We start from the raw sequence: 16,497 nt of genomic DNA, 5'->3' as shown, positions 1-16,497 counted from the left end.
ATTTAAAAAGAAGTGTGACTTCAGAAAGCTGCATACGGAAGCAAGTCAGCTGAAAATGACATAATAATCTTCTGTGGGCTTTTGCACCCGGTGCTGGAATGCCTCCAGGTTTGCCTGACTCTCTCCTCTCCATTCTGCTCCTTTGACACTCCTTGCTCATCAGTTCCCCTGGTTTCTCCAAAACATTTTGGTTACACACAGTAAATAATAATAGGACACAAATATTGAGTACTTCTAAGTGCCAGGGACCGTTCCTACTGTTTTATGTATGTTACCTCACTTAAGCTTCACAAACTCACCCCACTTTAAAGATCAGGAAACAGAAGCAGGCAAGAGGTTGAGTTACTTGCTATTAAGTATTAGGGTCAGAATTTGAACCCAGTCTGGCTTCAGAGATCAGGCTCTTAATTGTTAAATCTTGCTTTCATTTTCCTTTTAGGGTTTTGAATTTGGCAACCCAGATTGAACCACAGTCTACTCAGGCTTAGACTTTGGCCACCTTCTGCCCCAACCCAGAACATGACATCTGTTATCGACTTGTGGGTCTACCCCACCCCAATAGAAACCCCACCCTGGGCCTTGCTGGTGCCCAATAGGAGGAAGGCCGTCAAAGCAGTGTTTGTTTACGCCCCTGTGTCCTTTCTTATGTGCTTCCTCTGTTCCCTTTCTCCCTTCTCTGCCTGGTTGGTTTCTGTATGAAGCATTTGGTTGCCTCCTCACAAATTTTTCTTCCTCCAAGCATCCTTTGAACTTCCATCCGCCCTATCTCACTGTATCACTGTTCCCAGTAGATGTCTATCTCTGCCCTCAATTGGGAACTCCTCCAGGCAAGGACCATATCTTTATTCACCTTCGAGGCTTGAGTTGGGCACACTATGGGAGTTCATTAGTGTTTCTTGATTGAATGAAAGAAAGTGCTAGAAAAAGAACAGGACAAATGTTATCCCGTGTAGTGCACAGTACAATTTTTTTTTGTAACCTTGATGGGCTGATGTAAAAAGGAAAGAACTTCTAAAAGAATCTTCTTAACTTAATCTCCCACTTCAACATCTTTATCTCAGTGTTTATCTAATACTAATAATTAGTATTTCACAAACCTCTCTCTATGCCTTGACACTATTGTTGGAGTCAAGGAGGTACACACTTCACATTATTACCATTCATCTTTTATTAAGATTAACTTTTTAAAAACATGCTACTTGATCAAAGTCCGGTGATTAAAAATATGTTCCAGGTCACTAGAAGAAAGTTTATTAAAAGACTACTCTAGGTCCAGGAAGAGGTAAGGCAATTTTGATTTGTTATAAAGACCAACATTTCCACAACTATTTGTAATTAAATTTTGTTTCAGAAGGCCAAAAAAGGCTCAAAGTGAATAGGGAATCCAAAGAAAATCAAACAAACAGAAATCGAGATTGAATGCTTTTGTGACCAGTATCATCTAGAGCAGTATCATCTTGCTCTAAAAGGAATAATTTCTACTTGTAAATTTCTTGTTCCTAAGGAAACAATCATGGGGCAGATCTTGTGAAATTTTATATTATTTCTTCAATTTCCTGAACTTGGGAGGAGACCACCTCACCATTCACCACTTCCTGCACAATTGTCTTGATTTTTCGGGCTCTGGTAGGGTCTAAAGATAAAAATGGAACAAAGAGGGCAAAAGTTAGTGTTTCAAATACTCATCTAAAATTGGTTGTTTAACTTAAGCTTCTAAATTAGGTATTGACTGATACAGTCCATCAAATTTAAACTTTCAAAAGTGACTTTTGCATTCTAAACGAAATGCATTTTATTTAATAAAATGTATTCAGTGTTGTGCACAAATGAAAATATTTTTCTACTTAAAATTTAAAAAGTGTTTATGATTCTCATAATACTTTGTAGATTTTTTTTTCCTTCCTGAGCTTGCCAAAAGTTTTACCACAGAACAGACTACTCATTTTTCTGCAGGAATGCATAAATATTTTTTCTTTGCTCTGAATACAAATATACTTTAAGTTTAAATTAGTTAATAACACTGCAATATTCAATGAGATCTTACAGTTTTAGTCATTAACAGATGTGATTCTGACTTATTCCAAGTGCTTCTTAGGGAATCTGCCTACCTTTGGAGGAATCAGTTGACGGTGCTTGAGAGTTGGAGGCTGTCACAGAGGAACTTTCATCCAAACAGTCACTGTAAAGAAAACAAGGGAGTTGATATCACATGATGCTTTCTGGAATGAGAGGGAATAAGGAATTTGCTATTTGAGCTTAAAAAATGACCAACTGGAGAAAGTATTATACATTTCTTGATTAAGAATGATTGAACGATGCACCCTGAGAGTAATCAGCTGGTGCAGTGCACCTTTGCTTTCCAACCCTGCCTAAAATGGGCTCTTAAATTGAAGCAAACTGGCCACTAATGGAAGATCTGGTTTCCTGATTTACAGTCCTGAATTCTTCCCACTAGTCCAGGCTGTTATTACTTTTGGAAAGTTCGCTACAGTAGGTCTGAGGTGATTGCGTGGCTGTGATTTGATGTCATTCTCAGCATCGGGGCATTAACATCAGAACTCAGACGGTTGATTTTTCTAATACTCATCTGCAGTATGCCTCTGTCTGTGATGCCATTGTCCATCCCAGCATTTTATTAACTTTTATCAGGGAAGATAACGGGTGACAACACTTTGCACAATGTAGAGCATTTAACAAATCTAAGGCATGTCTTTACTAGATGTGTTATTTTCTGTCAACTAAAGAACCCTTCCCACTTCTACTGCCCCCAAACTGCATCAGTGTCCACGGGCCGTCAGCCATTGAGGTTATTTTCAGCCTCAGTTATCTATTCACCTTTGGGCTTCTCCGTCCAGCAGGCGGCGGTAGGTCTCGATCTCCAGCTCCAGATGGGCCTTGATGTTCAGCAACAGCTGGTAGTCGGCGCTCTGGCGCTCGGCGTCACCGCGCACTTGCAGCAGCTGCTCCTCCACGTTGCCGATGAGCTGCCGCACCTGGGACAGCTGGCTGTAGTAGTCGCCCTCGGTTTCGGCCAGCGAGTCGTCCAGGGATTTCTTCTGCACGGGGGAGGGAAATGGCACAGACGTAACAATGGAGGGGACCGAAATGCGGAAGGCAGCCAATGGCCTTACTAATTTGGATGCAACATTTCCTTTGCAAGGCGAAAGGAAGCCGCGTCTTTTGGCGCGCGCCGTACCGTGGCGAGCTGGGACTGGAGCTCGATCTCCAGGGTTTGAAGCACGCGCCGCAGGTCGGTGACCACGCTCTTGCTGGACTGAAGCTCCTCGGTGTTGCTGCTGATCTCCTTCCTGAGCTCGGCGCTCTGCCACAGCAAAGAGGGGGGAGGGGACGTGAGCCAGCCCTGCGCCTCTCCCCGGTCTTTAATGCAAGTGTATCAACGCCTTTTGTCTTTGTTAGTGGTACCTTTTCAATGAACCAGGCTTCCGCATCCTCCCGATTCTGCTGGGCTACGGCTTCATACTGCCCCCGCATGTCGTTAAGGAGGCTCGTGAGGTCCACTCCGGGGGCAGCGTCCATTTCTACGCTGACCTCGCCTGGGCCGCCGGCCCGGAAGCTTTGGAGCTCCTGGGGACAGCGAGTGAGAGAGAGGGGCACAGGGGCCCATTGTCACTTTCGTGGGCCTCTTCCTCCACAAAACATAGTTGGTATAAAGACAAACCTATCAATATAATATATTCAAACATTTTTAACCTAAAATTCGTATTTTTATTCTGATTTTGAAAGAACTTAAGACACTTTCACGGGCCCCTAAACTCACCACGGGTCCTGGGTGCCGTGCCTACCATGCCTGATGGATGAGTTGGCCCCGCTTCTTGGGGCTCCACAACCTTTACAAGAAGGGAAGCCCTGGTGGAAAGGTACCCGGGGTTTTCAACTACAGCTGCCAAACCGAGGGCTGCAGACGGTCCCTGGGCTTGCCCACTGTTTGTACCACAGTCATTGCTTTACAGTGGAAAGCTTTTTAGGAGCCTAGTGCCAGGGTCATGCATGATTACTTATATACATTGCGATATATCAGAGTTCCATGTGTGTATTACACTGGGTATAATTCATTTCTCTAACATATATAACAGTCTGTATTATTGGTAGACTTTTATTTTTGAACTTTAAAAATACTATATCTTTTTCTTGATAAGTATCTCCTTTTATTTTCTATGACTAAAAGATTAATTCTTCAATCCTTCCAGAGCGTTCTTCACTAGATAGCGCAAAGTCAGCCTTTTAACATTTTTTCCCCAGCTAATGAATAAAAATACTATATTTTAAGAAATCACTAAATCAGGACAATTAAAATTCTGATTGTCCTTACCAAATGATGAAAATGACAAAAAGTGCCTCTCACGTGTTAAACTTTAACAGAAACCACCACCACAACTTCAAAACAAATGGTCATCTTAACAGGGGGATAGTGTATCACGCATATCTCTTCTAACTCCAGGTTTATAAATTTGAAATTGTAATTTTTGAGTCTGGTAGAAAAAAGCAGCTTAGAGAACTGTGCTTTCTGGCTCACCTCTTCGTGATTCTTCTTCCGGTAGGCCAGCTCCTCATTCAGGGTCTCGATCTGCATCTCCAGGTCGGCTCTGGCCAGGGTCATCTCGTCCAGCACCTTGCGCAGACCGTTGATGTCAGCCTCCACGTTCTGGCACAGGGCCAGCTCATTTTCGTATCTGAAAACCAAGTGCGAAACAGTCCAGGGAATCAACACACCCATTTGAATAAGCCCCCTGCGATCTTCAGGGCTGTTTTGCATATAAATTTAGCAGCATTGTAATGCATGAGACTGCTTTTGCTTTTCTAACTTTTTCTTTTCCTTTTTTTAAATGACAGGTTGCTACTCAGTGGGAGAGAAGTGAAAAAATTAGGAAGTGATACTTTTCTACCAGCGATGAACCGCAGTAGCACCGCATCCCAGGCTACCTCTTCCCGTCTGGCTGGCTGCCTTGGCTATGAACAGTAAGTAGCAGCCCCTCTCTAGGTGGAGTTTCTGATGGAATCCTAAAAGCGGTTGAAAATTAGATAATAATTAGTCATCTTGCTTAACCTTTATTCATGGTTTAATTTAAAAACAGTGATACTTCTTTAGTGACTCGTACTAAGGTTCAGGATCATCACCACTGCAACATCCTGTGAGGAAATTTTGCAGAGCAAAAAGGACGTTAGTATTCTCTCCTTATGTCTGACGGTGGTGTATGGGAAAGGAGGAGGCAATATAAAAATAAATGCATGGTTAATGCTTTAGTTGTATGTGTCATCGGGAAAAAGCCCACTTCATTTAGCGCCCAGGCAAAAACATTATTCATTCATTTGCATGCATGGAAGACTGAGGTTTAGGACTCTGGTGGAATTATCATGTCGCAACATGAGTCAATAACAAGTGTCGAATATGAAAATCCGTAGCCTTGGGTTTAAGTACTTTACAACTAAGGACATGTAATGTGAGTTGTGTTTGAATCTCGTTACTTTCTGATAGAATGCCCAATGTGAATTTACCAAAACATTAAATGCATGGAGCATGTGAACTGCAGAAGGTTGGAAATATTTGCCGTCAGTGAAGGCAGGAAAATAGAGAAAAAGAAGAGATCCTGGGGCCTGTCAACCATCATCAGTCTTTCTTTTAGTCTACTCACTTCATTCTGAAGTCTTCGGCAGCCAGTCTCGCATTGTCGATCTGCAAGAGCAGCTGGGCGTTTGCAGTGCTCTCAGAAATGATCTGGCCAAACAGGGGAAGACACACAAAGTGAGGTCGTACAAGACAGTGTTCTGCAAATATATCTTTGACAGGAAAATTTTAGGTGATGTTATAATGCTATTTTATTAAGGGTTTAAGGCAGTTAACTTTTAAAAGAAAATATGTATAGAGAATATTATTTAAAAATTAAGAAACATACATTTCCCCCAGAAAAGGTAGTGTAAAAAACAATCACTTTATGGTAAATGATAAAATGAAACTAAATATCTTAAGATGAGAAATTATTCCAAATACAGTTGAATGGAAAGATATCTAAGTTTTAGGTGATTTATGACTGTAAAATATTGAAATAGCAAAAAAGAAAAGTAAAACATAATTCCCAAAGCCCCTCTAAAAAGCCATTTTGTTACCTTATTCCTGAGGTCTTCAATCAACAGTTGATATTTACTATAATCATTCGGTGGGTCTCCAGATCCTCGTATTTCGTACCATTCTCGAATTTTGTTTTCAAGGTCAGCGTTAGCCTCTTCTAGAGCTCGAACCTTATCCAGGTAGGAAGCCAATCTGTCATTAAGATTTTGCATAGTTTCCTTTTCTGATCCAGAAAGAAGGCCTCCATCGTTGCCAGAGAGAATCCCTAGAGAGCCCCCTCCTGGGCTTCCCCCAAATCCAATCCCCAGGCTCCCAAAGCCACCTCCCCTGGCTCCTCCATAACCAGCGCCCAGTCCTCCTGCAAAGGAACTTCCAGAGCCACCACCAAAGCCGGAACTAGAAGCAAACATGGAAGCAGCTGTAAAGCCTCCCCCATAGCTGCCTCCAAAGCCAAAGGCACTTCCCCCGTAGCTGCTTCCAATGCTTGAGGCAGAAATGCCCCTGGCTCTGCCCAGTGTCACACTTTGGGAGGACAGCCACTGGGGCATCCCAGAGGTGTGCGCGGAGAGTGACATGGTGCTTCTCGAGAGACCCACAGCCAGGGATGGTGCAGTGTCAGCAAGACAGGAAGGCTAACCTTTTATAGGTCACCGAATGGGTGTTGCCGTTGAAAAGTTCACTCTCTCCATTCAAAATATGTCTCCCCTCCCCCCAACCTTTTTTGGCCAGCTCAACAAGAAAATGGTTTACGCACATTGACAATTCATTGGTATAGAACTAATTGAATAATTGTTCCCATTACATATTTGTGATAGAAAGAAGAAATCTGGGTGGAGTACAGATAGGTTGTCATAAGGAATTTTTCGTCTCCAAATTATTCCATTGCTTGTATTCTCAGCACTGCCCAGTGTCTTATGCACATTAGGAAAGCAAAGAGTGACTGCTGAATGGATAAAGTAATGAATATTTCTTTCTAAGTCTTCAGCTTCTTAAAGTTCACTCATATTTCCTACCTGTTTCCTTTCGAAAACTCAATATAAACCATCTGATCATGATGTAGTGTATCTTCTGGCAGAATATCGTTTCAGAAACTGTTGTGAAATGCACTAGTGGAAGGTGGGGAACAAACACATTTTCCAGATTGATACTGGAATTTAAATTTTCAAAGATTTGAAAGTCTTGTCATTAGGTTGTTGCATGGTTTCTCTTTTTCTTTTTTTTTTTTGCGGTACACAGGTCTCACTGTTGTGGCCTCTCCCGTTGCGGAGCGCAGGCTCCGGACGCGCAGCCTCAGCGGCCATGGCTCACGGGCCCAGCCACTCCGGGCACGTGGGATCCTCCCGGACTGGGGCACGAACCCGTGTCCCCTGCATCGGCGGGCGGACTCTCAACCACTGCGCCACCAGGGAAGCCCGGTTTCTCTTTTTCTGATTCAGAAAGAAGACCTCTTAAACATTGAAAAATGCTATATTTGAGTAGACTATGATAGTATTTCCAGCAGGTCTTCCTTTACATGAAGTTTGACCTTCCTAGTAAACTCCATGAAATCAGGAGCCTTGTCTGGTAGTTCATCACTCTACCGCCAACTTTGCTAGTGTATCAAAAAACAATTGATCTTTTTGTTTATGGAAATTGTATCAGTGCTCGTATCCTCAACCCCTTAACCCCCAAATATCCAGATATTATCTGCTCTGACTCCAGCCTCCCTGAAGGTGAGGTTCTTCAATTCTGTGGATAGTCCTGTGAACTGCTAGAGCCAGCTGTGCCCACTGGTGATTTGGGGGCAAATGCAGAGAGGTTGCACTTGAAGCCCATGTCAGACCTCTAGAGTATCAGTTCTGGCAAATGGGAGGATCTTGTGACCCTTTTTTTTTTTTTTTTTATCACTTTCCTAGGAACAGGAATGATGAACTCAGAGTGAAATCCAACTACAACTTCCTTTTACCTTTTCATAGAAGGGAGATAGGCCAAGGGACATATTTTCTCCTAACTTATACACTTCACAAAGAGCAAGCAAGTGGGATGTCCAAATAAAGGGGTTTTTAAGCAAGAAATTTGCAGAATTTACAAATTCTCATTCACAATAGATATAGAGAGGAAGCAGCCATCCAATGCAGGCTCAGCTTGAAGAGAGGGGCCATGATCCATCCATTTGTTCCATTCCTTGAGAGAATGGAAACTTGTTAAGTGGAAATGCCAGGGGCCCCAGCATTATACGGAGATTTTTACCAAGGATTCCTTTAAACTATCACCGACGTTACAAGCGTTTTTTTCTGATCTTGTCCTTGTTTGAATCATTAGTAGTTATTGTGTACTTAGTATGTTCTAGACATTGGGCAGTTGAACTACAGACATTATTTTTAACCTTTGTGGCAACTTCTTAAAGTGAATATTTTTATCCCGATTTACAGAAGAGCAATCGGAGGGTGAGGATGTTAAGTGACTTATTATTCAAGGCCACACAGCCAGGAGATGGCCAAGATAGGATCTGGGTCTGCAGTGCCTTCTATACACAACACAACCCTGCTGCTTACAGTGAAAACAAAAAGGACAGAGGATCGCTCTGACCCCCAAATCATGAGACTGGGTTTCTGCCCTGCACATCAACCAGGAGTTTTAGCTCTTTCCTTTTCAAAAAAGCTTTCTCTTTGAATTTCATTTCTCAGTGTACAGCCTGAGACCCGGTGATCTACTCTTCATGGTTTATCAGAAATGGCATCACAAATGAAATCTTGGGAACCTATAGGCAAATGTGTTTTTAGTTATACTTTTTGACATGTAACCACATCTCCAGAGATCTTATGAAATACTAGTTAAACTTGCACTTCCCACCCAGCAACTTGACATTATGGGTGTAAATTATTAGTCACTCACAAGTAGCAACCCCCTGAGACAGGGGGAATCCATTTTATTGCCCTAGAAATGAAAACAGACTATTACTTGCTTACAGAGTCAGAAGGAATGTGCCAAATTCAGAATTGTAACTTCGTGATATCACATAATACGGGAATATGATTAACTTGAATTTTTGAACTTGGAATCAATTTAGTGCTGAAATGTATACTTTCCAACTCTAATGCTTCTATGTAATTTTTAAATAATCTTGTTCAATATCTATACATTATGTTTACACATTATACCTTCGTGTTTCTATACATATATATTATCCTAGACTGTAGGCTTCTCAGGCAAGGGCTATGTCTACTTCATTTTTTATCCTGAGTCTTAGCCTAGTATTTGGCTAAACTTCATTCTTGCACGCTTAGAGTTATTTCACTTGAAAGGACTTAATCCTTAATGTATTTGAATGTGTCATTTAAAATTCATTTCATTTGAAAATGACTTTGCTCTAATTTACTGGTATGCTTTGACCGAGATTTATTCTGAATCCAATTATGAATGGGGAGCAACTTCAGAAGTTGAAAAGAGAAATATTCCTTCTTCAGTGGCTTCTTTTTGTGGGGGGAGGGAAGGCTAAGCTAAATAATTAAGCCTCTATTTTAGAGTTTTTAGAAGTGAAAGTAAATTCCTTTGACAGCTGTAAAAATACAGGAAGGTGGGAATGTATAAAATGGGCTTGTTGGCAAAATGATTACATAAGTTGAGGCACAGAGGAACACGACTACAACTTGGGTGACTGTTCAAAAGAATTACATCTTCCATTTCTGTAGAGTTTAGAGAATATTCAAAATGAGGATTATTATTTATATGGCATTTGTAAATCTTTAGATTTTTATTAAGTAAAACATGTGCTCATCTTCTCATGTCAGATTGGTTAGTTTCCTGGTCTTTGTTTGCAGGATTTTCCTCCCTGAGTTCTGTCTCTTGAAGACAGACCTTTCACTGGAATTCCCTGGCGGTCCAGTGATTAGGACTAGGTGCTTTCACTGCTGGGGCCGGGTTCGATCCCTGGTTGGGGAACTAAGATCCTGCAAGCTGCCAGGTGCGGCAAAAAAACTTTCCACTCTGTGCAATTTACTGATTGCTTGGTAGATGATATCTTTCTTTTTTGCTTTGAATAACATTTTAAGATCCTGTGACTGAATGAAAGAATATTGAGTTACTGACTTTTATGCTGTGTTTTTTTTTTTTTTTTGGTGTACGCGGGCATCTCACGGTTGTGGCCTCTCCCGTTGCGGATCACAGGCTCCGGACACGCAGGCTCAGCGGCCATGGCTCACGGGCCCAGCCACTCCACGGCATGTGGGATCTTCCCGGAACGGGGCACGAACCCGTGTCCTCTGCATCAGCAGGTGGATTCTCAACCACTGCGCCACCAGGGAAGCCCTGAAGTGGGTCTCTTTTAGACTGCATATATATGGGTCTTGTTTTTGTATCCATTCAGTGAGCCTGTGTCTTTTGGTTGGAGCATTTAATCCATTCCCATTTAAGGTAATTATCGATACGTATGTTCCTATTACCATTTTCCTAATTGTTATGGGGGTTTTTTTGTACGTCCTTTTCTTCTCTTGTGTTTCCCACTTAGGGAAGTTCCTTTAGCATTTGTTGTAGAGCTGGTTTTGTTGGTGTTGAATTCTCTTAGCTTTTGCTTGTCTACAAAGCTTTTGATTTCTCCGTCGAAACTGAATGAGATCCTTCCCGGGTAGAGTAATCTTGGCTGTAGGTTCTTCCCTTTCATCTCTTTAAATATGTCATGCCACCCCCTTCTGGCTCATAGAGTTTCTGCTGAGAAATCAGCTGTTAACCTTATGGGAGTTCCCTTGTATATTATTTGTCATTTTCCCCTCGTTGCTTTCAATAATTTTTGTCTATAATTTTTGCCAATTTGATTACTATGTGTCTCGGCGTGTTTCTCCTTGGGTTTATCCTGTATGGGACTCTCTGTGCTTCCTGGACTTTCCCACGATAGGGATGTTTTCGACTATAATCTCTTCAGATATTTTCTCGGGTCCTTTCTCTCTCTCTTCTCCTTCTGGGACCCCTATAATGCAAATGTTGTTGTGTTTAATGTTGTCCCAGAGGTCTCTTAGGCTGTCTTCATTTCTTTTCATTCTTTTTTCTTTATTCTGTTCCGCAGCAGTGAATTCCACCATTCTGTCTTCCAGGTCACTTATCCGTTCTTCTGCCTCAGTTATTCTGCTATTGATTCCTTCTAGTGTATTTTTCATTTCAGTTATTGTATTGTTCATGTCTGTTTGTTTGTTATTTAATTCTTCTAGGTCTTCGTTAAACATTTCTTGCATCTTCTCTATCTTTGCCTCCATTCTTTTTCCAAGGTCCTGGATCATCTTCACTATCATTATTCTGAATTCTTTTTCTGGAAGGTGACCTATCTCCACTTTAGTTGTTTTTTGGGGGTTTTATCTTGTTCCTTCATCTGGTACATAGCCCTCTGCCTTTTCATCTTGTCTATCTTTCTGTGAATGTGGTTTTTGTTCCACAGGCTGCAGGATTGTAGTTCTTCTTGCTTCTGCTGTCTGCCCTCTGGTGGATGAGGCTATCTAAGAGGCTTGTGCAAGTTTCCTGATGGGAGGGACTGGTGGTGGGTAGAGCTGGCTTTTACTCTGGTTAGCAGAGCTCAGTAAAGCTTTAACCCCCTTGTCTGCTGATGGTTGGGGCTGGGTTCCCTCCCTGTTGGTTGTTTGACCTGAGGCGACTCAACACTGGAGCCTACCTGGGCTCTTTGGTGGGGATAATGGCAGACTCTGGGAGGGCTCACGCCAAGGAGTACTTCCCAGAACTTCTGCTGCCAGTGTCCTTGTCCTCTTGGTGAGACACAGCCACCCCCTGCCTCTGCGGGAGACCCTCCAACACCAGCAGGTAGGCCTGGTTCAGTCCTATGGGGTCACTGCTCCTTCCGCTGGGTCCCGACGCACACACTACTTTGTGTGTGCCCTCCAAGAGTGCAGTCTCTGTTTCCCCCAGTCCTGTCGAAGTCCTGCAGTCAATTCCCACTAGCCTTCAAAGTCTGATTCTCTAGGAATTCCTCCTCCCATTGTTTTACCCCTGGGTTGGGAAGCCTGATGTGGGGCTCAGAGCCTTCACTCCAGTGGGTGGACTTCTGTGGTATAAGCGTTCTCCAGTTTGTGAGTCACCCACCCGGCAGTTATGAGATTTGATTCTATTGTGATTGCGCTCCTCCTACCATCTCATTGTGGCTTCTCCTCTGTCTCTGGATGTGGGGTATCCTCCTTGGTGAGTTCCAGTGTCTTCCTGCCGATGACTACTGGGCAGTTCGTTGTGATTCCGGTGCTCTCGCAAGAGGGAGTGAGAGCACGTCCTTCTACTTCGCCATCTTAATCTCTCAGGTTTTGTTATTTTAATGGCTTAAATGTAAGACTGCTTTTACGGACTACTGATATCTAGCTCCAAGTGAAAATAGTGAATCATAAGGAGGTTCCTATTCTGTTGTGGCTGATGGGTTCTCAGATGGCAGAAGGGAGTGCTGACAGAGAAGGGGGACTCGTTTCAGTCCTCACACTTGGCTTTCTTGCAGGCTGGAAGAGAATCATCATCTACTTCTTTTATTTATTTATTTATTATTATTATTTTTTTCATCATCTACTTCTGATGTCCGAGATTTCTTCACCGTGAAAATAATTCCAAAAGCAGTTTTTCTAGTTTCTCCCTCCATGCAGAAGCACCGCTTGGCAGTTGGTGGACACTGCAGCCTTGGTGTCACTTTCCAACAGCCCAAACAACAACTGTAAGTTTGCCACGTCGTATGGGCCTCTTATTTCTAAAGGCCTTTCAGCAGCACTAGATATAATTACATTCTTTCCTTTGCAGACCTGCATCAAATTGAGGGCGTTGGAAACTGTGTACCTTCTCATTGTGGAGTCTTTGACAGGGGGGCTATAGACAAGTTCAAAGCCCACACCTCACTCAATTGCCACTTTAATAGGGGGTCTTTTGAAGTAAAATGGTAGCTTCTGTGTTACAGTTATGCAGACTAAATCCACATCTAAATGTGTACAAGCAATATGAAAAAGGTTTTCTGTCTTCAAAACACTGCAACGATATCATACAGCCGGACTCTTGAAGAAGTTGCTCTCAAAACATTGCAGTGGGGCTTCCCTGGTGGCGCAGTGGTTGAGAGTCCGCCTTCCGATGCAGGGGACACAGGTTCGTGCCCTGGTCCGGGAAGATCCCACATGCCGCGGAGCGGCTGGGCCCGTGAGCCATGGCTGCTGAGCCTGCGCGTCCGGAGCCTGTGCTCCGCGACGGGAGAGGCCACAGCAGTGAGAGGCCCGCGTACCGCCAAAAAAAACAAAACAAAAGCAAAAACAAAAACATTGCAGTGAGATGGATCTGAAATGATAATTGTCAGTCTAGTTAAAATCTTAATTGGTTTTGATTTTCCCTGTACAATTAGCAAAGTTGTAAAGAGTTCAGAAACAGCTACTGGTTTTTCAATTTCCTGTTTCGTTTCCTTAAATTCAACAACATGATTGATGGCAACAACTGAATAGCCCAGGTGAGCGGCATTCTCCACGAGCCCAGCGCCTTCAGGTCGGAACCCTCCCACAGGTCCAAATCCGCAAACGCCGCCATGCCTACAGAGCTTAATGTTGAATCAGACATTGCAGAAAGACAACATTTCTAACTTTGAAAGAAGCCATGGTACTCTGACTGATTTAACTCTTAGTTGAAATTTATGTTTATTTTTTAACTTTTATTTATTTATTTATTTATGGCTGCATTGGGTCCTTGTTGCCACGTGTGGGCTTTCTCTAGTTGTGGCGAGCAGGGGCTACCCTTTGTTGCAGTGTGCCAGCTTTTCATTGTGGTGGTTTCTCTTGTTGTGGAGCATGGGCTCTAGGCATACGGAGTTCAGTAGTTGTGGCTCGCGGGTTCTAGAGTGCAGGCTCAGTAGCTGTGGCGCACGGACTTAGTTGCTCCGTGGCATGTGGGATCTTGCCGGAGCAGGGCTTGAACCTGTGTCCCCTGCATTGGCAGGTGGATTCTTAACCACTGCACCACCAGGGAAGCCCACGTTTTATTTTTATTTTTGATGGAGACTTGAGCAAGAAAAAGGAATAGAAAGAAGCAAAATGGTTGAAAAATGAAGTGGATGAAATGACCTGGCGTTAGTTAGCCCTGGGAAGTGTACAGTGAGAGGAAAATCAGTTGATCGTCACTTTATTTCTGTAAATGGTGAGAATGTCTTGTCATAAGGGCTCCCCTGGGACAGGAAGTTGTTTCTCTCTTGCTTCAAAGTGGCAAGCAGGGCCGTGTGTCCTTCATTCAGAACTTCTTGAGAATCTATTACAATAGGTCTGATGCTGTGAAAGACAATGGGGCTCAGAGATGACCAAGACACTCCATGAGGCCAAGGAGGCTGTAGCCTAGTTGGAGAGGCTGATTAATGTCAGTAATTATAAATCAGTCAGTGTAAGTGTTAATGAAAAGTTCAGGATATAGAGGAGAGATTCCCAAGTACAACTGGATGAAAGGGAGTTATTAGATGTTATCTGGTGGTGGCCACATGCCAGTGCAGTGCCCAACCAGCCAGGCAACCCGAAGGGACGTGGGGGACAGCCAGCGCATCCTGAGAATGCAGTAATGAGTGACTTGTGGGCAAGTCACATACTGTAAAGCTGAGAAATAATTCACTTATTCCACAAATATTTATTCAGTACCTACTACGAGTGTGACATTGTTCTAGGTCATAAGGATACTTCAGCGAGCAAAACAGACACAAATTTCTGTTTATGGAGCCTCATTCTAGCTAGAATTGTATCTAGAGGGATTGTATTGTATCAATCAATTGTATTGATACATCCAATTGTATCATTGCATCTAGAGGGATATAGACAAGAGCCATATAAGTAAATTATAAGATAATGTGATATAATTCTACTAGGAAGGTGAAGAAGTGGGGACTGGGGGTCTCGGGTTGTATAAGAATCCTGTATCATCTTACACAATAGGAATTTGGGTCTCTAATATCTTAAGTTGCATAATCAAGAAATAGCAGTACAAGCATGTTCTTTAGAAATGTACAGGTTAATACCAGAAATAGTTAAATGATTTTGGAGAGGAAGATTCAGGAGTGGGGAGGCCAGGGACTGCTATTGTTTAGTATGAGTCTTGTAGGATATTTGATGTTCTACACATTCATTCATTCATTCACTCACTCATTCATTCATTCATTTATCCACAATATTTATGAATACTTTAAGTGTGTGTCAGACCTTGTTGTAGTCACTGGGGATACAGCAGTAAGCACCCCCCCCAAAAAACAGAAAAAAAAAACCCCTAAATTTCTGCCCTCATGGAAATTAAATTCACAGGAGGGGGCCAGAGGTGAAGAGAGCATCTCAGAGGATGATCCATGCTATGGAGACAAATGAAGGGGCCTGGATTTAGGGTTGGTGTTAGGGACGGTGCATTTGTGTATAGAGTAATTAGGACTGGCTTCACTGGAAGTGATAGTTGAATGGAGTGAGGGACCTTCCAAGGGCAAAGGTCCAGAGGTGTGAGAGTGGGTGGAGCAGCGGGTGACCCAGAGCTGGTGCTGAAGGATGGAAGGGAGAGTGGTAGGAAAGGAGGCCAGGGGTAAATGGCGATGCAGTGCAGACGGCTTTGTCTTGCAAAGACTCTGGCTTTTACTCTGTGTAATATGGGAAGCCATTGAACTTTGTAGAGTGATCCCCTATATAGTTAAAAAGAGATTTATAGACTACACATTATAAATACTGATTTTATTTTTTCCCAATTTGTTTTTTCATTGAATTATATTTGATTTACAACGTTGTGTTAATTTCTGCTGTACAGCAAAATGATTCAGTTATACATTCTTTTTTTAAATATTCTTTTCCATTATGGTTTATCATAGGATATTGAATATAGTTCCCTGTGCTATACAGTAGGACCTTGTTGTTTATCCATTCTGTATATAATAGCTTACATCTGCTAACCCCAACCTCCCACTCATCCCTCCCCCAACCATCTCCCCCTTGATAAATACTGACTTTAAATTAACAGAATAGATAATATACTACCTTTTCAAATGTATATTTTTCTTTATAATCATTATTTGAGAGGAGGAAAGTAGTATCAGTGGTAACAGACACACCCAGTTTTGAATGCAAAGAAATTAAATAAAAGCTAAAGAACAAATTAGTAATGATTCAGAGTGAGACCCTTAACATCTCCCAAATGGGGTCAGGAGCTTAGACTCTGGAAACCCAGGCAGAGCCTGAGCAACTGGAATTTCTTTTCATTCATGCATCCACCCAGTCCATCTATCCTTCCATCTACCCCTCTGGTCACTAGAAATTACGAGACTTAGTGTCATCCAGGTACAAATATGAGTAAGCCTCTTCTCCCCTCGGGGATTCACAGCCTAGGCAGAGAGGCTAGCTTAGGGCTCACAGGTGGATGTACATGGAAGCACCTGGCGAAAGTGGAAAATAGGTGGGGCATGGAACACACAACAGTATATT

At 42.6% G+C, this 16,497-nt stretch overlaps 1 protein-coding gene and 1 pseudogene across 2 annotated transcripts; both read right to left on the bottom strand.

Moving 5' to 3' along the window:
* Positions 1 to 1,535: 1,535 nt before the first annotated feature.
* Positions 1,536 to 6,660, bottom strand: LOC309838212 (keratin, type I cytoskeletal 12-like; the record flags this gene model as incomplete). The annotated part of the gene is made up of 8 exons (XM_082679233.1): positions 1,536 to 1,633; positions 2,109 to 2,179; positions 2,836 to 3,056; positions 3,197 to 3,322; positions 3,424 to 3,585; positions 4,535 to 4,691; positions 5,652 to 5,734; positions 6,124 to 6,660. 8 exons carry the CDS (start codon positions 6,658 to 6,660, stop codon positions 1,536 to 1,538), a joined length of 1,455 nt encoding a protein of 484 aa, XP_082535359.1.
* A 5,854-nt stretch (positions 6,661 to 12,514) lies between these two features.
* On the bottom strand, positions 12,515 to 13,600 carry LOC309838221 (ribonuclease P protein subunit p30-like; annotated as a pseudogene). Its single transcript has 3 exons — positions 13,341 to 13,600; positions 12,608 to 13,106; positions 12,515 to 12,561 (listed from the first exon to the last, which is right to left on the bottom strand). The product of its transcript is annotated as a ribonuclease P protein subunit p30-like (transcript).
* Between the last annotated feature and the right edge of the window lie 2,897 nt (positions 13,601 to 16,497).

The sequence above is a fragment of the Grampus griseus genome (genome assembly GCF_964374135.1).
Source record: "Grampus griseus genome assembly, chromosome: 20".
Taxonomy (NCBI): domain Eukaryota; kingdom Metazoa; phylum Chordata; class Mammalia; order Artiodactyla; family Delphinidae; genus Grampus; species Grampus griseus.
The sequence above is the reverse complement of the archived record's forward strand: the minus strand, read 5'-3'. Positions and strand labels throughout refer to the sequence as shown.